This window comes from Budorcas taxicolor, chromosome 10 (assembly GCF_023091745.1).
Source record: "Budorcas taxicolor isolate Tak-1 chromosome 10, Takin1.1, whole genome shotgun sequence".
NCBI lineage: Eukaryota > Metazoa > Chordata > Mammalia > Artiodactyla > Bovidae > Budorcas > Budorcas taxicolor.
In genome coordinates this window covers 80,506,576-80,530,943 of record NC_068919.1, presented here as the reverse complement: position 1 = coordinate 80,530,943, position 24,368 = coordinate 80,506,576, and the positions used below count along the sequence as shown (strand labels likewise).

Here is a 24,368-nt window from a genome sequence, read left to right as displayed (position 1 = left end):
GAGCCAGGATTATCTAAGCCCAAGTCCACATTGGCTCTGGTGGGTAAACAGACCTAGACTCACAGATCCCCAAAGGTCTTTTCCAAGTCTAAGGCACTAAGAACCTATGATGATGGGAAGCTGGCTGACTCAGGGAGCCAGGACCCTTCAGGTGGCAGTATCTTCATTCACACCATAATTGCCCCCCTGGCACCTAGGTAGAGTTCCCCCACTACTGCTGATGCTGCTGTCACAACCACGAGTCGTTTGGCTTTATCTCATGGGATAAATCTCCTAGGATTCCATTCATATTAATTTCTGATCTTGTTTTTTTCCAGTTCTAGCACATGCCTGCCCTGGATTCAAATAAACATTGCCAAGTGTTTCTTTCATTTTGTTTTAGCAACATTATTTTTGGAGGTCTCTTCTTTTCACCATTCCCACGTTGCCCTTTTTTCCCTGCCCTTTGTATTCTTCAGATGGATGCCCCCAGTGTTCAAGGGCTGCTGCAAGCGTCTCATGATCACTGTACAATCCTGGGTACAGACTCTTCGTAAACTTATTTTATGAGAACTCATTCACCACAGGCTGTGCCAGGGCTTCATAAAGAAATGGAGATACTCAAAAGATATTGATATCTTCAGGGAGTTTATATTCTTATACCCTTGTATTCTTTATACCCTTGTTGACCAGTACTTGGCTTACAAAATGGCAAGCAGAACGAAGGTGAAAAGCCACTCTAAAATCTTATAAGCTAAAGGCTTATGTTGACAGTCCTTTAAGGTCCCCAACCTTTTTGGCAGCAGGGACCAGATTCACGGAAGACAATTTTTCCTTGGACTTCTTGGCGGGGGGGTGGTAGGGGGTGGGTGAGGACGGCTGGGGGATGGTTTCAGGATGATTCAAATGCATTACATTTATTGTGCACTTTATTTCTATTATGATTACATCAGCTCCACCTCAGGTCATCGGGCATTAGAGGAGGTTGGGAACCCCTGTGATGGATATTGGAATCTGCTCAAGAGTTGTAATGTCAAAGTCTGAGGTCAGTTCAGCCTTCTGTTGCCTGTCACGTGCTCCTGTTCATGAAGGAAGTAGACTTGGGTGCTACAGCACCTTACTTACCAGTTATCCCATCCCCAGCCCCCACCTCTTACATGACTTCATTGTGGTATATATGCAGAGAGGAGTGAGCAGGAGGAAGAAGGTAGGCCAGGATTACTGTTTGCCTTCATTCGCACCCTGTTGGGTTAGAAGTGGACTCTGAAGGAACCAGTTCGGTCATTTGGAATGTGATGATGGGTATATACCCAGATAGATTCAGAAGAAACCCATTACCTGAGGTTATCTTTATCTTGTCAGCTCTGGCCAAGTACCCATGTCATGCCCATTGGCAGGAATTCTGAATCAGGATGGGGGAAAGAATCTCAGAAGCCAAAATGCCATCCTGTACTCTCTTTAGACTTAAAAAAACACCTCTCCTGTTCTGATCATCTCTCCCACCATTCTTCCATGGCATCAGATATGTTTGGGGATAAGTTAGTTAATAGGCACATATAGCAGAAAGAACACTTCTGAGGCTTCTCTGTGGCAGCACTGTGCATATTAGCAAAGTGTTGGAAATAAATTATGGATCCACCCATAGGAGAGTGGTTAAATAAATAATGGGGGCATTGGTATAAGAATATGACATGGACATGAAAATCATGCTGTATAAAAACAGATAATGACACTGAAAAATGTTTTTAGTGGAAAACATTGGTGGAAAAACTTGTTAACATTTGTGCAACCCAAACATTGCACAACCAAGTACAACCCAAATCTTGTGAAAAAATAAATAAATAAATGTGTGCGTGTGTATCAGGGGGAAGAATTTGTATTAACAGGCATCAGAGTTCCTCTTAGGGGAGAAATGATCTTTTTTTAGAATATTCTCATCAACTGTGCTTTTATTTTTTTTAAGAAATAACCTCTGCCCATTATGTCTTCAAAGAGAGCAGGGAAAGACCCTGGGAGGAGAGACACAGTGAAGGCTGCTGAAGGGTTTCCTGAGCAGAAAGCACTGCCTGTTCAAGAAGTGCCCATCTGGAGAGACCCAGGATCATAAGAGGACCCGAGGCATCATGGCAGAGGACGGCCTGTAAGCTGGGATTAAAGGGAGGCTCCAAGAAACAGGGCTTCCCAGGAGGCGCTAGTGGTAAAGAACCCACCTGCAATGCAGAAGACTTAAGAGATGTGGGTTTGATCCCTGGGTCGGGAAGGTCCCCTGGACGAGGGCATGGCAATTCACTCCAGTATTCTTGCCTGGAGAATCCCATGGACAGAGGAGCCTGGCAGGCTAAAGTCCATGGGGTCACGAAGAGTCAGACATGGCTGAAGCAACTTAGCATGCATGCCAAGAAACACACCTGTGAGAGCTTTTATTCCCAGGACCCCTGATCAAGCCCAGGGGCTTTCCTCATCAGACAGTGGAAGGCAGCTCAGTAAGCTGGCTCCAGCACAGGTCACCAGGGAACAGGCAGAGTGGGCATGAGGCTGCTGGCTTAGCACCCTCTCCCTCTCCCAGGGGCCTTGACTTCCTCCACAGCCTCCTCTCCCCAGCCCGTCAGTCAGTCCGCTTTCTTGCTTGCGAAGCTCCCCAGGGAACCCAGCAGATCACAGCATGAATCTTCTCTTCCTGGCACATCCTTGTTCTCTGCTCTCAGACTCTGAACTGGTCTGACTTGTGAGAGAGTCCGAGGTTCTTTCTCTGCTAGTTCAGTTCAAAGAACGGGTCAGAGCATCCTGGGGTGGAGGATGGAAAGGGGTGGAGAACAGACACCATCTATCTGAGGCTTATCCACCTGCACAATCTCAGGCCAGAGACATGTCCGCCTAGAACCCAGCAGTTTCTAAATGTTACAAGTCAATGGCTTGACTTACACCCTGAGAAAATGGAAGCAGTCACAAACCTTAGGGGTCCCATGGCCCTTGGTCCTGCAGGAGACCAGCTGCCTTTCAGAGGAAGCCTGGTGGATTATTGTTCATCCAGCCTTGAGGGCCCAGGTAGGAAATACCCACACCAAAGGCTGTCGGTTCACATTTTGCTCACCTCCTCTGCCCTGCAGACACTTAAGAGCTGAGACTTGCCCTGATCCCTCTTTTGCTCACTTGCTTCCCATATTCCCCCCATCTTCTTTGCTGAGTCCTTTGTCCTCCCCTCTTGCACACTTTCGTGCCATAGCACTTACTGGAGTAGGAATTGGATTTACACATGAAAGTGAAAGTGAAGTCACTCAGTCATGTCAGACTCTTTGCAACCCTATGGACTGTAGCCTACCAGGCTCCTTCATCCATGGGATTTTCCAGGCAAGAATACTGGAGTGGGTTGCCATTTCCTTCTGAGATCTTCCCAAACCAGGGATCGAACCCCGGTTTCCCATGTTGTAGGCAGACGCTTTACCACCTGAGCCACCAGGGAAACTAGATTTACACATAGCCATCATCTATTAAGCATCAGTTACGTGCTAGGCACTGTAGTGGGCATGCATGCATGTATCCTTTAATTTCAATCATCACAGTCCGATCTAGTGCATATTATTGCTCCCATGCTATAATGGAAACAGAAGCTTGTCAAGATTGGGACTGTATCAAGGTTAATGGAGGAGTAGATGGGAAGTCAGGGGTCAAAGCCAGACCCTGTTATGCTAAGTAAAGTTCCTTTCCATTAGGCCTCCTTGCCCTTAGGTTTTCTGGGGTCTAAGTCTGCTGCCTGCCTGTTCCTCTGTGTTTCTCTGCTTCCTCGCTTCACCACCCCCCCACACCCCATTTTCACTGGCACACACAGGGACACAGCCTTTCTCTCCCTGGAGGTGTCAGAGACACAAGTTCCAATGACCAGGTGGCATCTGCAACCTGAGGTTCAGGTCCATTTGAGAAAGGAGCTAAGTTCTGACTCTGTACAAGCAATAGGCCCAGAATCACATCCTGGTCCAGAGGTGCTCAGGACCTGGCTGAGACTCCTCAGGGCTCTCCAGTCTTAAGCCAAGGGCAGCAACTCTCTGAGATGCTACAGCTTAGCTAGCAACTGTTCCCTGAAACGCTTGGCCCCGCCACTGCCAGCTCATTTCTTAAAAGCCTTTTACGGGCTCCATCAGAACTTCCTGGTCTAATGGTAGCTAGTTTTGCCAGATTTCCTAGGGTGAATGACGGCCTGCTAAGAATCAAAGTCTGAATTTTGGAATAATCTGAGAAGATCTAGCAGCAATACGTAATATCTGGTGCCATCACTTTAGATTCCAGAGCCCAGGTAATATTTTACAGAGGCTTCCAACCCCACTCTCGTTCCTCTCAGAGACCCTCTGACTCTCACTCTGCGAGACTGTGGGTTCCTTTATTTTGGTTTACCTTCAGATTTGCAAGGTTACCTGGGAAATCTTGGTTGAGATCTTTCATGCCTATTTGTCAGCACGTATCAGTAAACTAGAACAAAAGGGAGCTTGTTTCCTGTTTCCTTTCTAAATCTGCTTGCTTCCAGAAGAGAGAGAGGCTAGAAGAGGGTGGGGGTGGGGTGGGGACACTAGACAGTTTTCAAAATCCTAGACGGCTCAACACTTCTGAAGGGGGACTTGGAGGGCCTCTGACCCAACACCTTGCTGCTTACATATGAGGAAACTGAGGCTCAGAGTGATGTGACCTTTCCAAAATCACAGTGCAAGTGTGAGCGGCAGAGTCTAGATGAGAACCCTGCTCCCACAACCCCGTGCCATGTTTTGAAGAGAACACAGTGGGTTTGAGATTTGGGCTGCGAACAGCCATGGCAAGCATCCAATAAAGATCTGATGAGTGAGTGAGCTTCCTTCCGGGTGCTGTGTCTGAGCTACTGACGGGGCAGGATTTCCTAGACTCGGGGCCGAAAAGAATCTTGGTCATGGACCCCCGATACGGTCCCTTCCTCCACACCAGAGGCACATCACAAATGCTCAGGACCAGTCTGTATCACAAGCTCTGACTCAACTTTCTTCCCTATCTCACCAGCAGATTCACACCATCACTCACGTGCTACTGAGCGCAGAAGGGCATCCATCCCCCTGCTGTGGGGGTACCATGCTGCCAGGACCTAGCCCTGTGTGTGCTTTGGGGTGGTGGGCACTGCAGAAAAGATAAGTCATAAGATGGGATAATAAGAGAAAGTTTGGGGCTTGGGGATAATTTTGCTTGACATCTTATGTGTCACATTCTGACATGATTAGACAAGACTCAGGTAATATGCAGAACAGCATTAAAAATTATGTGTATAAGGTGGGCTTTTTTTAGGGGGAAAATAAAAGCAGCAAAACTATGCATAATCTTTCCACACAGATAATCCTGCCATCGTTTTTCGTTAAAAATAAAAATAATAATGCATATACTTAGAAAAGTCATACACTATAGAAAGATTTAGAAGAAAAAGTTAAAAAAGGAACAGAGAGGAACCTTAAATGCATATGACTAAGTGAAAGAAATTAGACTGAAAAGGCTACACACTGTATGATTCCAACTATAGGACATTCTGGAAAAAGCAAACGATGGAGACAGTAAAAAGGTCAGTGGTTGCCAGGGGTTGGAGTAGGTTAAGATATGAAGAGGAAGCACACAGAGGTTGTTAAGGGCAGGGAAAGCACTCTATATGGTACCACAATGACAGGGACATGTCATCATACATTTGTCTAAATCCACAGAATGTACAACAGGAGAGAGAACCTCGAAGTAAACCATGGACTTTTTGTGATCGTGCTGGGTCAATACAGATTCATCATCTGTAACAAACGTACCACTCCAGGGCAGGCTAGGCATGTATGGGAGCAGGCAGTATACGAGCAATCTCCATTCCTTACCCTCAGTTTTGCTATAAATCTTTAGGCTTAGTCGCTCAGTCATGTCCGACTCTTTGCGACCCCATGGACTGCAGCCTGTCAGGCTCTTCTGTCCATGGGATTCTCCAGGTAAGAATCCTGGAGTGGGTTGCCATTCCCTTCTCCAGGTCTATAAACCTTTAATTGCTCTAAAAACAATGAAGTCGTAATCATCAAAAAGAAAAGGAAAAATGTCCAGTTCTGTATTCAAACAAACAGCTTCACTTGCATAATTTCAGATAATCTTCTTGAAAGCAAATACTGTACTAGTGTATACGCTGATGCTAGTTTATACTTCTTAAACACTGTTCTGCATTCTGCCTTTTTTCCAAAAACAGTTTTTATTTATTTATTTTTGGCTGAGCTGGGTCTCCGTTGCCGCATACAGGCTTTCGCTAGTTGCGGCGAGTGGGGCTCTTCTCTGGTTGTGGCGCGAGGGCTGCTCTTTGCTGTGGCTTCTCTGGTGACAGAGCACAGGCCCGGCGTGCAGGCTGCAACAGCTGCAACAGCTGCAGCAGCTGGGCTCGGCAGTTCTGTGTACGGGCTCAGTAGGTGCAGCCTGTGGGCTCTAGAGCACTGGCTCCGTAGTTGTGGTCCATGGGCTCAGTTGGTCCGTGGGATGTGGAATCATCTCGGGCCAGGGATCAAACCTGTGTCCCCTGCATTGGCAGATGGATTCTTAACCACTAGACCTCCAGGGAAACCTCTGCTTTTTCACATAATGATAGATTTTGGAGACTGGTTCCTATCTATCCACACAGGCCTCTCCAATTCTGGGTAATGGCCACCCAGTTCAGAAAGAATGGAGAATTATTCTTTGCAGAGCTAGAAAGGACCTCCGAGATTCTGGACTCCAACCCTCGGACATTAGAAAACTTGAGGCAAGATCCTTTGATTCCAGGCAGCTGACCAGTGAGAGACAGAACTTGCTGTCTGTATCACTCCATCAAGTCACACTTCTGCTGTGTTCTCGGTGGGGACGTCGGAAGACAAGTGGGGGAACTTGGCTTGCAAAGAATGGCCGTCACATTCTTCTCATCAGAAACACTTTGGTTTTATTAGCAAGTGCTTTTCTTTTTGTGGATGACCTGCATTTGGGGAATCGTTTAATGTGTGTGTTTGAAACAAAATGGGATAGCTACTGAATGTAGAAACCACGCATTAGGAGATTTCCCTAGTATCTACTAGGGATACTATTCAAGGATCCCTTTTCAAATAGTTAGAATTAGTGGGAATTTCCTTCACTGGGCAGTTCCCATTTCTTATTTCTTTTTATTTTATTTCTATCTATTATTTACTTGGCTGCACCAGGTCTTCACTGTGGCATGTGGGATCCGGTTCCCTAACCAGGGATCAAACCTGGGTCCCCTGGCATTGGGAGATTTGAGTCTTAGACAGTGGACCACCATGGTATTGCCCCCACTTCTTTTTTTAAAAAATAATTTTATTTATTTATTTTTGACTGTACGGGGGTCCTCATTCCTGCGTGGGCTTTTCTCTGGTTGCAAAGGGCAGGGATACTCTCCATTTGCGATGCCCAGGTTTCTCACTGTGGTGGAGGCTTCTCTTGGTGCAGAGCATGGGTTCTAGGGCACTTGGGCTTCAGTAATTGTGGCACACGGGCTCATTCACTGTGGCCCCCAGGCTCTCGAGCACAGGCTCAAGAGCTGTGGTGCTTGGGGCCCAGTTGCTCCGTGGCACGTGGGATCGTCCCAGACCAGGGGTCGAACCCGTGTCTCCCGTATTAGCAGGTGGGCTCTCCACCACCAAGCCACCCAGGAAGCCCCCCACTTTTCTTTTGTCTATTCTTTTGTCTTTCTCCTAAACACCCCCATTCACTTGAAAGGCTAACTTATACTTCAGTACTTTATAAAGTACATTCATACATTGTCTTCTTGCTTCTCACCCTTACCTGTGAGTTAAGCTGGCATGATTATACCCATTTAGCAAGTGAGGAAACTCAAGACTAGAGGTCTTGTGACCAGATTAAGTTCACGTAGATTGTGCCACCAGCTGTCACAGGAGCCTCCTTCAGTTCCCGTCCCACTAGACACAGGGCCAACTGGCCTGCTTACTGCTGGGTTTGGGGGAGGGATTGTTTTCGTTTCTTGGGACATGAGGTTTTGGCTCCCAAAGTTAGAACTTATCAGTCAGGCACAAAAACACAAACTTAAAAATAAATACTACTTTAGAGGATGTTAGGAGAGCAAATGTTCCACGCCACACAGAATAATATTGTGTCCAATCTCATTTAGCACTTAAACTGGAACATATTTTTAAATGATGGAATCATTACTCTCGTGACATTAAAACTGACCAGGTCTGCAGTAATGCATCTGGACACGTCCAGATGCTCCTCTTCTAGTGGGTCATTTCCCTCATTGTATCCACAAAACTGATCACTGAAAAAGTAATGGCTGAAATGAATTCCTACTCTTTAACAGATCCACTTAAATTTCTTAAGACCTCAACTAGAATTCACACACTCTGGATAGAGGGGTTCATTAGAAATTGTGACTCATCAGATTCTTATTCCTCTCTGTCTATATAAATTCAAGTCTCCTTTCTAGTGACATAGAACCTGGTATAGAGTATAGGACACTTTCCCCTTAACCACCCAGGATGGTCATGACATAGGAATCCTAAACATACAAAGCACATCATGGTAATAAAAAAAAAACGGAATAACTTACAGAAGACAAAACTGGAGGATGGGCAAGTGAGTTGCCCTAAAAATGTCAAGGCTTTTCCTTGTTACACTGATGAGATGTATTCTGTGTTGCTTCAAAAGGTAGATAGAATACGAATGGATTGATAGAAATTTCAAGAAGGCAAATTTTTGTACCTAAGAAAGAAACTTCTCAAGATGGAGGGTGTGGGGTGAGTGTTTAGAATTATAGGCTTTCAAATTAGAGACCTGGCAGATGAGAAATTCCAGTTTGCCATATACTAGTATGTGACCATGGGCAAGGGACTTAACTGTTCTGAGCTTGGATCTTCTGTCTCACCAAGTTATGCAGGTATATATGTAAGTTCATGAAAGGCAGTGACCTTGTCTGTGTACCCAGCTCTCAAGCCCAGTGTCTAGCGCCTATTAGTTGCTCGATTAATATTAATGAAATGATTGAATTTCTTGGATCCTTAATATGAGACAAATGCTGGGATAAGCATTTTCATTCTTTTCAAACACATTCATGGAAAATCTACTGGATGCCAGAAACTGGGCCCATTACGGTAGTCTGTACTGCCATTGGTGTGACTGTTATTACATTGTAGCTATTGTTTTGTGGTGGTGGTTGCTAAATAAGTCACTTTAGGTAGTGGTGAGTATCCCTGTTTTTGGAAGTGTCTAAGCTCATGTTGATGACAAGGTGGTGATGTTGACAAGGAAATTCACACACCACTGTAAGGGTCATATCCAAATCCGAAATCATAATTCTGATTTTACATAACACTCAAGCTAGCTAGTTAGCACTTCCTTAGCACTTTCATTTTTCACACACAGACACACTGTGGAAGGGAAACCTTTGCTCCACAGTCTTCCTCTGTGTAATGTTGTCTGTAATTTGAGGGCTGTTTTAAACTCCTTTTGGTTGAACAAGAAGAGAAGCTCCACTTGGATATATTTCAACCCAGGACTCTTCTGATTCAAGTCAACTCTCCTTGGCACTACACATCACATTCCACCTCCTTTTTTTTTTTAATTGAAGTATAGTTGATTTACAAACGTTGTGTTAGTTTCAGGTATTATATAACAAAGTGATTCAGATATATATATATTATAATTTTTCAGTATAGTTTATTATAAAATTTGGGAACTGTTGGTTTTGAGTCTTACCAGACATGGCATCATTTTGTTGCTGATATGAAAATGTGTATGTAGGCATAAAAGGAAGAAAATGAGCTTTACCCTGCTAATAATTATTTCAAGGCCATATGAAATCCATGAGGAAGACTGTATGTGCCTGCTAAGTGGCATCAGTCATATCCTACTCTTTGCGACCATATGGACTGTAGTCCGCCAGAGCTTCTCTGTCCATGGGATTCTCCAGACAAGAATATTGGAGTGAGTTGCCATGCCCTCCTCCAGGGTATCCTCCCGACACAGGGGTCAAACCTGTGTCTCTTTCGTCTCCTGGATTGGCAGACGTGTTTTTTACCACTAGCACCACATGGGAAGCCCATAAACACTTTTAATCTTATGTAGTATTATCTTTGGCCTTTTTTTTTTTTTTTAAAGTACCTTCCCCGCTGACACACACATCTCATACCATGTGGCCTGCAGAATCTTACTTTCCCAACCAGGGATGGAACGTTGGTCCCTGGCAGTGAAAGCACCACATACGAACCGCTGGACAGCCAGGGAATTCCCTTAGCTTTGGCTTTTTTAATATTGGGTACATTGTCCATGCTAGAGCTGTGGCTGCTGCTATGTGATTGGGAATGGACCGCAGTATCGTCTTAGTGACAATCTGGCCCCAGCATGAACATCTAATTTCCCCAAGTCAAATATCTGGAAATTAGGAAACTGCTGGTTGGTTGGGTGAAATACTGGGTTTTCAACATAGTTGTATGCAGGAGGTACAACCTGGTGATGAAAGAAAACAGCTGGCAGGAGAGAATGTTCCATCTCACGGGTCACTCCCAACCTGTGAAGCCCTGGGAACAGTTTCTGGCTGCTCCACATCTTGGCCTTCCTGTCTACCCTGCAGCAAGTCCCTGTGACTTGGATGGGGCACTCCCCTGCATTTTGGCTGTAGGCACTCTTACTTCAAGATGTCCTAGAGAGTTGCTGGCTACAAGCCATCCAACTCACGACTTTTGTAGGTAAACTAAGGAACTTCAGAATCCACTTTAGAAACTCAGCCTGTAGTTTACATTTGGCATATTCTTTTCTTGAAAGCATTCTACAAGTTTAAATTCTCATATTCTTTCTTGGAAGATGATCTTCAAAGCCCTGTTTACAGGCTTAAGATTTATTGGTCAAGGGGCTGCCCGAGGACCAGCCTCGGGTCAACAATGGCTTGGGGGGTCAAGCTCTCCCATCCAGATGGCAAGATCTTGGAGGAGCATCTTAACATGAAACCTCTCTCTTCTTTCCCCTTCCTTTGCCAGTTCTTATCCCAAGAACTCATCTTCTGGTTACCAGGTTACTGCTTGTCTCTAGCTCTTGACCTCTTCTTTTAACAACTGATTCTCACATTTGTAATTTATCCATCTTCATGCTCAGTCCTTTGGTTCCCACACCAATTTCAGTCAGGTACCTTTGTCTTAGAATCTGCCTCAGAGTCTGTATCTAATTTTGTCCACCTTAGATGCATGCGCTCAATCATCTATGGGTGTCCCATTGCGAGGTAGCTTCAAGGGTACAGTCACATAGGACCCATGTTCAGAAGGTCCTTGTATTTGATTTAATGCTCTGCTGTTGAGTTCCTGAAATTCTTATTTTATCTTTGAAACTATGTTTTGGAAGGCTTCCCTGGTGTCTCAGAGGGTAAAGTATCTGCCTGTAATGCCGGAGACCTGGGGTTGATCCCCGGGTTGGGAAGATCCCCCAGAGAAGGAAATGGCAACCCATGCTGGTACTCTTGCCTGGAAAATCCCCTGGATGGAGAAGCCTGGTGGGCTACAGTCCATGGAGTGCCAAAGAGTCGGACACGACTGAGCACCTTCACTTTCTTTCTTTCTTTTGTAAGTGAAGCCCAATTTGGATAATGGAGCACAAACATGGTCAGAAGACAGGCACAAACACTCTCTGCAACCCCATGTGGTCCCTAGCATTCACATGCCCCAGAAGCATACAGTGGTTCCACGATGAAGGGGAGTTCAGCGAGCATACGGTAAGGGTGCTCGGTCTATAACTAAGTCAGCACATACACGGACAGCCCAAAGAGGCCAGGCTTTCCATTCAACCCAGAAATTGCTTCAAATGCAGAAAGGAAGCAACAGTGTTCTAAGAAACACAAATAACCTAAAACCCCAGCATATCCTTTCTTGCTTAAGTTACTTCCCTGTGCTAGCCAACCACTTAGGCTGAAAATGATGACAGAGAAGGAAAGATTTGGGTGGGAGTAAGGAATAGCTCCCTTTCCTTTCCTTACTCATCAGAAAGGCAAGATTGGTAAAGAGTGCACAAAAAAAGTATGCATATAAAAAGTGAAATAAAAGCAGTTGAGTTCATTTTGTCAGCATTTCCACAGTTCCAATAGGAATAAACTACATATGCATGTACCAACTGCAAAATGTGAATTGTGGAACTTACGTGATTTCACATACCAGTTAAGTGCTCTTGTATTTCCACTTAAAACTGGCACTGCACACTATAAAGATGAATGGTTAATTCATGCCAATCCTTTAAAATTATAATTTTCTCATAATGACATTAAATAGCAGATAAAAACACCATGTCGAGAGAGAGAGATCATGAAAGGGGAAAAGCTTTATCTTTTAAGACCTTTAAGGACAATTTTCTCCTGCTTTTTGAAGAAGGAGCCCACATTTTCATTTTCCATTGGGCCCCACAATTTATGTAGCTGGCTCCGGTTCTGTGGCTTGAAGATAAAACAAATAGTGATAAAACTGACTTTCATCTAGGCCTTTTTCAGGTGTGACTTATTTAGGCCGTGTCATTCCCCTCTCCTGGGACTTTTAATTCAATAGAAATTACTGGCCCTTTTGGTAAAACAAATAAACCCCCTCCCAAGCATAGCTCTAAATGGATAGGAAGATGGACATAAAATAATGTGGTAGGGACTTACACAAAGTCACAGGGTGTGACAGGAATAGGGGCCTAAGCTGACTCTCATCTAGCCTTCAGATTCAATGCCATAGCCTGTCAGCACTCATCTCCACTGTGGGCATCTGAGTCTTGAACATCATTTGAAAATACCCACAAAGTCATGCATTACAACCTTTTGATCACATCCCAGCTGGGGCCCTCACAATCCCACAGGAACAGATGTAAAGCAAAAGGCTCTGTCCTTCAAGAGGTTTTGCACAGACCATTCCAAGGCCCCAGGGGAGCCCTGTGTCTTGTTCAAGGTCAATGGGAGTCGATCAGTTGGCCAGTATATGCCTCTTTTATAGCCTTGGTAAGAATTACATGTCTATATCTCCCCTGGTAGGTCAGAATATCTTTTCTAATCATTGTATCAAAATTATTAGAAATTCTGAAGGAAGAAGACGCTGCCTATCTTTCCCCTTGAATTTCTTAGCGAATAAGACATGCACAATCAAATTGAGAAGTCTTGCACCACTGGCCAGATCCCTACCAATCAGAAAGAAACTCTAAGCCAGAACAGACCACAACCATAGGCACCTTGCAGATTGCCTGCATACCCTTCAAATGGTCACTTCAAGTCATCTAAATGGATTTTTAGGTGAATATCTCTTAGCAGATTCTAACTGCCCACTTGCTGTTCTCTTGGGGCCTTCCATGCAGAGTGCAAGGACCACCGGAACCTAGATTTCCTCCAGAAGCCTCACAACAGTTTCTGTTTGGTGCTGAGATGCCCTTAGCAACATGGCCTAATCCTCCAGGTATTTCTGAGCTAGTCTATGTTACTTCTAAACCCCAAAGGTCTTCCTCTATGCACAGCTGTGTAGAAGGACAGATTCTAGAGAGGACCCACATCTTCAGACTGTTCCTACCTGGAGCCCACTGGGTTGCTCAAGCAGCACTGCAGCCCGGATGGAAGGGCCAGTTGCCTTTTTGCCAGAACAAACTTGCAGTTGCTATCTCTTCCCTTCAATCAGGCACAGGGGGAAAGATTATCTTACAGGCCACACTGCATTGCTCTGGTCTTAAAAACAATAATAGGAACCATATTTCTTCCTCTTTCCATCAAATGATCATTGTAAATACGTATTTAAAAATTTTAGGTTGCCCTTGAAAATAATCTTCACAAAAAGATTTTAGTGACATGTAAAAAATGCTCTGATAGATACAATGGCGACTGGGCATAAAAACAGGATGCAGGAGGTCCCTCACTTTGTAAACAGTTTACATTTAAGTAAAGAAAAAGATAGAGGAAGGAAATATATCACAATGAATTTCTTCAGGTTGCTGTGACCATAGGTAATTTTGCATTTTCTAAAAGAAAATACAGTTGATAGGCATGCATTACTTTTGCAATCCATGAATTATTAATATTAATAAGTGGTGAGCACTGGAACAAGCAGCAGAGGGGGAAATGTGCCGTTGCTACTTTCCATTCTCTCACCACTAAAGTTTTCCAGAGTGTGTGTTGGGCGGGGTGGGGGTGGGCGTGGAAGCGGAGGAACTGTCCAGATCTTAGCCCCACCCACTGGGCTGGCCCGACCAAGGAAGACACAGCTTCAGTTTCACCACGGAAATGTAACCACTTCGCGGGTAGAAGGTAGGCTGTGCTAGCCATAGGCTGGCAGCCAATAGCATGGGGTGAGGGGCAACCCTAGAATGCCCATGGAAAATACTAAATAGAAGACTCTACTGCCACTCTGAAATCACTGCATTAGTGATTTCTCCACCCATGGCCACTCTGCCCTTTACATTCATCAGGCAGTAGTGAATATGCCAGAGACTTGTGGGAAAAGGAAGGGAATAACAATGTGCCTTGTGATTGACTGAAATACATCTATGCCATATTACTACTACTTTACCTGCTGCAGTTACCAGTAGGACTGCTATCGGCAGCACCATCCCCACCATGGCTACTACTACTATTATTATTAATCCTTTACATTTGTAAACTGCTTAACAAATTACAAAGTGCCTGGCTCTGCCTGATTAAAGATGACACTGGATATGGCTTTATGGAAGCAGAGGTAGGCAGGCACTAGAGACATCCAAGGGAACAGAGCTGACTGACACTTAGAAATAGAGCACAATTATCCACATATATTTTTCATCCCCCAACTGTCTGGCCTCCAGACAAATCCACCATCCACAGCCACACCCATTCTCCTCCCCTAACTCTGCTCCAACTGTCCAGAGCTAAAGAGTTTGGGCAACTTCAAGGGTTAGGGACCAGGAGTGATGGCCTTTAATTTGATCAGAGGAGGTGGGTCATTCCCAAATCCCACCAGATGGGGTGGGAGAAGACCAAAGAGTGCTTTTCGAATATAAGGCCTCTGCCAACCTCTTCCACCTTCTCTCAGGAAGGCCCTGGAATGACCCAGACTCCTCCGTTTTTAGAGACTTTAAAATTTCCTGTGCCGAAGTTAATTTTTCTAAATGCCCGACTTTGACCTTAATCTCCAAAGTGTACTTGGGAATTTCTTATCCCAATAAAAGGACTCTCTTTTCCTCAAAGCCTAGCAGCCAGCTGGTGTGAGAACCAGTGCTACACGGGAGTGGGGGGCGGGAGGGCGAGAATGTAGCACAGCTCAAGCCCAACCTTGAACTAGTTTCCCTTTGAGATTGCTCTCTTCACCTGGCAACCGAGGCCCCAGCAGAGCTCGGAGAGAAGAAAGTGCATTTTGGAATCCATTTTGCTTGAGATGCTGAAAGCATCGTAGCAAACTGCCCTTTGCCACTGGGGCCAAAGGGACTCGGGCAAGGACTTGACTCAGAGATGCGGTCAGCCGGGGGGAAGGTGAGGGCCAGCTCTGGTGCCAAAGATCCCCGAGGCCAGCAGCCACTGGGCATGCAGTGGGTGCGGGCGGCCCACCCCGGGTGCCGCTTCCCGCATTTGGACCCGGGTCCACTGGTGAGCAGTAGTAGCAGCAGTCGCCGCCAGGCCGGCTGGGTCCCCATCTGTCCGTCCAGCTATTTATAGGCGAGATTTACGAGGATGCGGGGGAGGAATGCGGGATGACCACGAGTTTCAAAAGGTTTAATCCTAAAAGTCACACTTTTTCCAAAGCGCCCGCCCTCCTGGGTTCTCCTTCCCGGAGCGGCACGGTCCCCGCGAGGGAGTGCGGGGCGCGGCGCGGTGACCGGAGGACCCGGGCCGGAGAATAGGGACCAGCTCCGGGCTGGAGCCGGGGAGGGCAGAGGAAGGAGGGGCCGGGAGCGCGGCGCGGCGCGGCGCGGTGCAGCTCACCTGCCAGGCTGTTGTAGCAGTCGATCTCGATGGCTTCCACCGTCTTGCTCTGCTCCTCCGAGAGGCGGCCGGGGTTGGGAGCCCCGGCCGGGGAGGCCCCGCGCGAGTCCCGTTCCCGTTCCCCGGCGGCGGGCAGCAGCCCCTTCAGCTCCAGCAACGCTCGGTGGTATTTGCCGATGGCTTCGCGGAATTTCTTATCCTTGTAGCACTGCGCCCCTTGGCTCTTGAACTCGTGCGCGCGCCGGATGAACTCGGCGGGCTCGGCCGCCGCCCCAGCCTGGCCCCGCGCCGGGGTCCCTCCGCCGCCGCCGCCCGGGACGCACAGCGGCGGCTGGGGCCGCTGCGCCTCGCCGGCCGCGGGCGGACTCGGGTTCCCCTTGGCTCCGGCCGCCGAGCCCTTCCTCTCCATGCGGCCGCCGCCCGGCGCCGCCGCGCCCTCCCGGCTTTAAACGCGGCGGGCGCCGGCCCCGCGCCTGGCGAGCTCGGCCGCGGCCGTGACACCCCGCGGCGGTCCGTGGTCCCGCACTCCCATTCTCCTCGCCAGCGGCGGGAGGCTGCTCTCTCCTCCTCCTCCTCCTCCTCGGATTGCCTTCCCCTCCTTCCCTCCGCCCTCCCTCCCCGACTCCCGCGCCGCCCGCCCTCCGCCTCGCCCTCCTCCCCTCCCGCAACCCGCGGTCGGCGGCGACCTGGCCCCGGCGCGCTCCGGGGCTAGCGGTGCTGGGGGTCAGGGGCCCGAGGGGCTCGGCGGGGATTGTCGCTGACCCGGAAGAAGCTTGGCTCGCCTGAAGGAGGGGAGGATTAATGACAAAGACGAGCCCTTTCTTTCCCATTCAATCCAGCCCTCGGAGGCGCGCCTAGTCTGAAAGAGACGCAGAGGGGAGGGTGTGTGTGTCTGTGTGTGTGTCTGTGTGTGTGTGTGTAGGGATGTATTGTGAGTGAATATGTGTGTGTGTAGGGATGTATTGTGAGTGTGTGTGCATGCGTGTGTAGGAATGTACAGTGAGTGTGGGGGGGGATATATTTTGTGTGTCAGTGTGTAGGGATGTATTGTCAGTGTGTGTGCGTGTGTAGGGGTGTATTGTGAGTGTGTATGTGGGGGGATGTATTGTGAGTGTGTATGTGTGTGTGTAGGGATGTACTGGGAGTGTGTGGGGGGATATATTGTGAGAGTGTGTGTGTAGGGATGTATCATGAGTGTGTGTAGAGATGTATTATGAGTGTGTGTGTGTAGGGATGTATTGTGTGTGTGTAGGGATGTATTGTCTGTGTGTGTGTGTGTGTATAGGGATGTATCATGAGTGTGTGTAGAGATGTATTATGAGTGTGTGTGTGTGTGTAGGGATGTATTGTCTGTGTGTGTGTGTGTAGGGATGTATTGTCTGTGTGTGTGTGTGTAGGGATGTACTGTGAGTGTGTGGGGGAGAGATATTGTGAGTGCGTGTGTAGGGATGTATTGTCGTGTGTGTGTGTGTGTGTGTGTATAGGGATGTATCATGATTGTGTGTAGAGATGTATTATGAGTGTGTGTGCATGTGTAGGCATGTATTGTCAGTGTGTGTGTGTATGTCTATAGGGATGTATCATGAGTGTGTGTAGAGATGTATTATGAGTGTGTGTATGTGTGTGTAGATATGTATTGTCAGTGTGTGTGTGTAGGGATGTACTGTGAGTGTGTGTGGGAGATATATTGTGAGTGTGTGTGTGTGTAGGGATGTATTGTCTGTATGTGTGTATGTGTGTGTAGATATGTATTGTCAGTGTGTGTGTGTGTGTATGTGTGTAGGGATGTATCATGATTGTGTGTAGAGATGTATTATGAGTGTGTGCGTGTGGGGATGTATTGTCATTGTGTGTGTGTGTGTATGTGTGTAGGGATGTATCATGATTGTGTGTAGAGATGTATTATGAGTGTGTGTGCGTGTGTAGGGATGTATTGTCAGTGTGTCTGTGTGTAGGGATGTACTGTGAGTGTGTGGGGGAGATATATTGTGAGTGTGTGTGTGTGTAGGGATGTATTGTCTGTGTGTGTGTGTGTGTGTATGGATGTACTGTGAGTGTGTGGGGGAGATATATTGTCAGTGTGTGTGTGTGTAGGGATGTATTCTCTGTGTGTGTGTGTGTAGGGATGTATCATGTGTGTGTAGAGATGTATTATGAGTGTGTGTGCGTGTGTAGGGATGTATTGTGTGTGTGTGTAGGGATGTATTGTCTGTGTGTGTGTGTATATGTGTGTGCAGGGATGTATTGTGAGTGTGTGTATGTGTGTGTGTTTGTAGGGATGGGGGACCCCGGGCTGTGAAGCACATGCAGACTCACCCTCAGTAGATTTCTTAAAAACTGAAAGGACAGGTGTGGTGGGAAGGAAAGGACGTAGGCACAAGCCGCAGCTCCTGGTTCTTTGCAGTAAGAACCAGCAGCTGTGTTAATATTTTTGTGTTAATAATTTTAAGGTGGCAAGGCCTCTTTTTTTGTGGATGCAGGTTGTCACTGAGATGTGTCCCCGTGTATGGCTGCCCAGGCGCCGAGAACGCAGTGGGCACTTCACCCCGTAGGGCGTTGCATATTCTGAGAGCTGCCGTGTGCTGACGCCTGGGTGTACAGGCAGCTGTGCAGAATGAATCACAGACATCAGAGATGGAAAACACCTGTTACTGTTGGTCACTGAGGCTGGGCATGTGTCCTAGTTTCCATTTACAGGGCAGTTCTGTCCTGCCTCGGAAGGTTCCATCCCTTACTTCATTCATTCTTTCAGACTGCCCTGGCTGTCTGCTGGGGATGTGCTGAGGTCAAGGGGCAAAGATAGTCCAGGAAGGGACTATCCTGCTCTTTAACTAACTCCCAGTCCACTGGAGGAGATAAACCACCTACCCATATACTCACTCTGCCAGGTAGAAATTGGTAAATGTCACCAGAAGGAAAAGAAAGTCCTGTGGAGCCCCGAGGAAGGGAAGCTTTGTGCAGGAAACATTTGAGGCCTGGAAGGTTGGGTAAGATCTGATCCTGAGGAAATACAAGAAAATGACATCTCAGCCACAGTGAGGAAACAGCAGAGGTCCTGATGTTCGGAATCGTAGGGATGTTTATGGCGTTAGTGGTTTGAGTTTAATAGTCTAAACGGAAGTAGCCGAAAATGATTGGGTTAGATTATGGAAGCATTTGAAGGGATTGCATCTGATTTTGTAAACAGAGGAGAAGGGTGGCCTGTTTTTTGAGTGCTCCTGCCTCCTTTATGATGCTGAGAAAAGGATGTATGTATTTTACGTCATTGGTTTTCAAAGCACGGTTTCCAGACCTGCAGCATCAGTGTCACCTGGAAAATAGAGATGCCATTTCTAGGGTCTCACTCCAGAACTACTAAAATCAGAAACTCTAGGCATGCGTCCCGTAATCTGTATCTTGACCCCCACTCCCACCTTGATTCAGATGCACAGTCAAGTTTGAAGACTCGGGCTCCAAAACCTAACTACTCAAAGTGGAGGTCTTGGGCCAGTAGCATCCGCATCACTTTGGAGCCTGTTAGAATTGAAGAATCTGCAAAATCCCAGATCTGCTGACCCAGATCTATTCTCAAGATCACCAGATGATTCATATGCTTATGAAGAGTGTGAAAAACCCTGCTCTGGAGGATTTGCAAAGTATAGAAACGTACAAAGAAACCCCCCAGTCTATGCTGTCACCCAGGTATATTCTTTGTTAATATTTCAATATAATTTCTGTCTGTTTTTTTCTAAGCATCTATGTTTGTACAAAGTGCTCTTTTAACAAACATGAGTGGTATGGGATGATATATACAGTTTCCTGTTCTTTTTACTTTACGTTATATGTAATTAAATAGCTTTTTAAAGTCTTGTTTTTAATGGTTTCATAATATTCCTTTTGTGTTTGTAGCATAGTGTATTTAATCATTTTTCTATGGTCAAATAGATTGATTCCAAGTGTTTGCTATTATAAAGAACACCGAGATAATAAAAATAACAGATACCACTTATAATAATCCAGTGAAATAGGTGGTGTTATTATCCCCATTTTAGACACCAAGTCACAGAGACTCACCCAAGGTCACACTGCTGATAAATAGAACTGGGGGACTTCACTGGTGGTCCAGTGGCTAAGACTCCTCGCTTCCAAAGTGAGAGGCTGAGGTTGGGTCCCTGGTCAGGGAACGAGATCCCCCATGCTGCAACTAAGACCCAGTACAGACAAATAAATAAAAAAATTAAAAAAAAAAAGTCGAGCTGGTATTTAAATCCAAGCAATCTGGCTTTAGTATCTATGCTCTTAACTAACTCTATTCATACTTAGTTTTTGTCCTAATTTGTATTTCTTCACAAGAAATTATGTTAATATCTAAATCTTGAAATGTACTTTCAATTTGCCTTTTAGAAAGATTGTAGTACTTGACCTCTCACCAGGAACATGCTAGTTTCCCAACATCCTTGCCAACATGAAGGATTAAACTTTAAAAAAATATTTTCTAATTTGATACATAAGACCTGTGTACTGAATGAACTGGGATATCGCCAATTTCAAGGGTGAACATTTTTCACATGTTAGTTGCCATTTATATAGTACTGAGGGTTTTTATCTGGACACAGCCTTAATGTACTAAATTATACCTTATATGTTACAGGACCTTACTTTTCTAAGTGCTTGAACATCTTTAATCTTATTTAATCCTCCTCACAGCCCCAGAGAAGGAAAATGATTCTCTACTCACACGGTGAGTTTGTAGTAGTTTCTGATCAGTGAGAGATCGTACTAGTTTAGTGGTTAAGATTTGGACTTAGACAGGTATAGGTTGGAATTCTATCTTTGCTGCTTTCTGGGCAAGTTATTCAACTTCTGAAAACTCCAAATATCCTTATTCATTAAATAGGGATTCTGTTTACTTCATAGGATTGTGGTGAAGTACGTTGTAAGTACTCAACAGATTATAACTTTAATTATGACTCATTAAATTCCATCATGATTAGATTCCATAATAGATGTTATGGCAGACTCAGTCCATATTTGCTGACCCCTGGCCCTTTTCACTTTACGGCATTGTGTCAGGTAGAGCAAAGAGAAGATACTGGAGTTGTGTACTCTGAGTTGCTGTTTTTCTAAATTTTTTTAAGTTTAAAAAGTGAAAGTGTTAGTCACTCAGTCATGTCCAACTCTTTGTGACCCCATGGACTGTACCACTCCAGGCTCCTCGGTCCATGGGATTCTCCAGGCAAGAATACTGGAGGGGGTTGCTATTCTGTTTTCCAGATCTTCCCAGCTGAGGGGTTGAACCTGGGTCTCCTGCATCGCAGGCATATTCTTAACTACCAGGGAAGCCGCTTTTCAATTGAAGTACAGTTGATTTACAGTGTCATGCCAGTCTCTACTGAATAGCAGAGTGACTATACACATACACAGTGACTATATGCATATTCTTTTTTTGGTATTCTTTCCCATGATGGTTTATCACAGGATATTGAATAAGTTCCGTGTGCTATATACATTTTAAACTTCCTGCTTAGGTAGGAAGAGCTACCGAAGGCAAATATTAGATGGAGATCCAGGCCTGGGGTTTGGTTACTCTCAGTAATAAGGTGTGAATTTGATCATGATAGTCACAATATTTAAATGTGAGAAGCATGTGCCCAATTGTTGTCTGTTTTTACTGTGTCCTGGCTTAATGGTCCAACATCTCATTCTTCAATGTTGGGTTTGAGACGGAGTGGCAAGAGACATGTAATACACATGGTAACTATTCTGTGTAGGAAACAGCTCAACATAAGAGCTTCCGACTAGATTGGATGAAGGAGAGCAGGAGTGAGGAAGGGAGGGAATGTTACGGGTGGGGGGACAGTGTGAGAGGAAACTGACTATGCCCATCTGTCCCACTCTGCAGAGCTGTGTGTGTATGTCTAGAACTGTTCTGTTTGCTTGTATTTAGTATGCTTGTGTCTCTGTCTAAACTACTCCCTGATAAGCGTGTGCTGGTTTCTCAGAAATGGCCTCCTCCCTTCAAATGAAATTAAATAGGTGCCAAAGAGAATTTCTCAAACACTGTTTTCAGTAACTATTGGCTGTACACAGAGCACTGTCTTAGGAGGTGAGTGAAGATCCAAATGACAGACAATTTGGGCATGGATTTAGGATTCACAAACTCAGTGCGTCTCAAACTTTACCATGCATGTGACTCCACAGAAGATCTTTTTAAAAAGCAATTCCCTGATTCTACTGTTTAGGGTGGGACCCAAGAGTGTATTTCTAACAAATCACCTGGGGAACGTGATACTGATGGTCTGTGGCCCACATTTTGGGGAGCAAGTATTTAAAAGAAAGGATGTTCCATCTCTCCCCTTCTCTCCTGGCCTTTGCTTTCTCCCAGAGAAGACATATTCACTAGATTGAACAGATTCCAGAAAATTAATTGGTCCACACTTCACAAGGGCAGGATTCTGAACCTCCATGCAGTTTTCTCTTCTATTTCATGCAGTGGGAATGGGTGAACTAAGTCAGAGCCTCCTCTTGGGGGTCAGGCCATCTTGTTTTCTCTTCCTCAGATGCATAGGCAAGCAGACTTTTTATTGCTTCCATTTCTGGCCCAGTATGGCAAGGCAAACAAATTCCAGAAAAACATCTACTTCTGCTTTAGTAACTATGCCAAAGCCTTTGACTGTGTGGATCACCACAAATTATGCAAAATTCTTCAAGAGATGGGAATACCAGACCACCTGATCTGCCTCCTGGAAAATCTGTATGCAGATCGAGAAGCAACAGTTAGAACTGGACATGGAACAACAGACTGGTTCCAAATCTGGAAAGGAGTATGTCAAGGCTGTACATTGTCACCCTGCTTATTTGACTTATATGCAGAGTACATTATGAGAAATGCTAGGCTGGATGAAGCACAAGCTGGAATCAAGATTGCTGGGAGAAATATCAATCACCTCAGATATGCAGATGACACCACCCTTATGGCAGAAAGTGGAGAAGAACTAAAGAGCCTCTTGATGAAAGTGAAAGAGGAGAGTGAAAAAGTTGGCTTAAATCTCAACATTCAGAAAATGAAGATCATGGCATCCAGCCCCATCACTTCATGGCAAATAGATGGGGAAACAGTGGAAACAGTGTCTGACTTTATTTTTGGGGGCTCCAAAATCGCTGCAGATGGTGATTGCAGCCATGAAATTAAAAGACACTTACTCCTTGGAAGAAAAGCTATGACCAACCTAGACAGCATATTACAAAGCAGAGACATTACCTTGCTGACAAAGGTCTGTCTAGTCAAAGCTATGGTTTTTCCAGTAGTCATGTATGGATGTGAGAATTGGACTATAAAGAAAGCTAAGTGCCAAAGAATTGATGCTTTTGAATTGTGGTGTTGGAGAAGAGTCTTGAGAGTACCTTAGACTGCAAGGAGATCCAACCAGTTCATCCTAAAGGAAATCAGTCCTAAATATTCTTTGGAAGAACTGATACTGAAGCTGAAGCTCCAATACTTTGGCCACCTGACATGAAGAAATGACTCATTGAAAAAGACCCTGATGCTGGGAAAGATTGAAGGTGGGAGGAGAAGGGGACGCCAGAGGATGAGATGGTTGGATGGCATCACCGACACAATGGATGTGAGTTTGAGTAAACTCCGGGAGTTGGTGATGGGCAGGAAGGCCTGGTGTGCTGCAGTCCATGGAGTCACAAAGAGTCGGACACGACTGAGCAACTGAACTGAACTGATGGCAGGACAGAGAGCGAGAAGATTTGGGTATGTGATGGAGAGGGCAAGGCTCATCTAGCCTTTACTATTGGCTTTTACTTTGCTCCAATCTTGTTTTTGCAAGAGAACTCTGCACTAAGAAATTGAGCACCTATTCAGGTGAAAATAATATTTGGCCTGCTCATCTGTAGGTGGTCCTTGAATGTATTGCTTGCTCGTGGATTTCACAGGGGAGAACGAAGACTGAGCCACAGTATTTCTGCTACACAGTTGGCTTCATTGATCCTTTGGCCCAAGGTCCTCAAAACCTCTCCCTTCATTCCTAACAGGCCAGCACTGGACATAAGACAGTGAATCCTATGGGTGATATTACTAATGTAATAGCTCATTACTACTGAGACGCATTGCAAGATTTCTTAGAGATGTTCATGCATTATTTTGATGGGAAAAATCTGGTGTGACGCACAGCAGAAGGCACAGTGCTCCTGCTGACTTTATGGGCCTCAGGCTCTGTATCTGCCCTTGGTCCTGACCTTGTTTCTATTTCTTTGTGTCTCGGCCTTTCTCACTGCCTCCTGGTCTTAGAAGACTGCAGCTTCCCTTTCTTTCCAATCTCTCTCTGGAGCTTTCATACCTTCTAAACAGATGGCATGTGCTGCTTTTTTCTCTTCCTTCAGCTCAGTTTCTTAAGCATATGTGAAAGACATATATTTGAATCTTCTTTATACTAATCTAAGCTGTTCAGGGCTTGGTCCCATGCCAACAAAACCAACGCTATTTTGGGGGATGTTTTTCTAA

General features: G+C 45.7%; 1 protein-coding gene across 1 annotated transcript in view; it reads right to left on the bottom strand.

The window, feature by feature from the left end:
• The window catches only part of TTC9 (tetratricopeptide repeat domain 9), a 35,070-nt gene extending 18,784 nt beyond the window's left edge, over positions 1-16,286 (bottom strand). Inside the window, exon 1 of the mRNA XM_052646331.1 lies at positions 15,878-16,286. Coding sequence (XP_052502291.1) covers positions 15,878-16,286 — 409 coding nt within the window. The remainder of the gene's footprint in view (positions 1-15,877) is intronic.
• Positions 16,287-24,368: the final 8,082 nt, after the last annotated feature.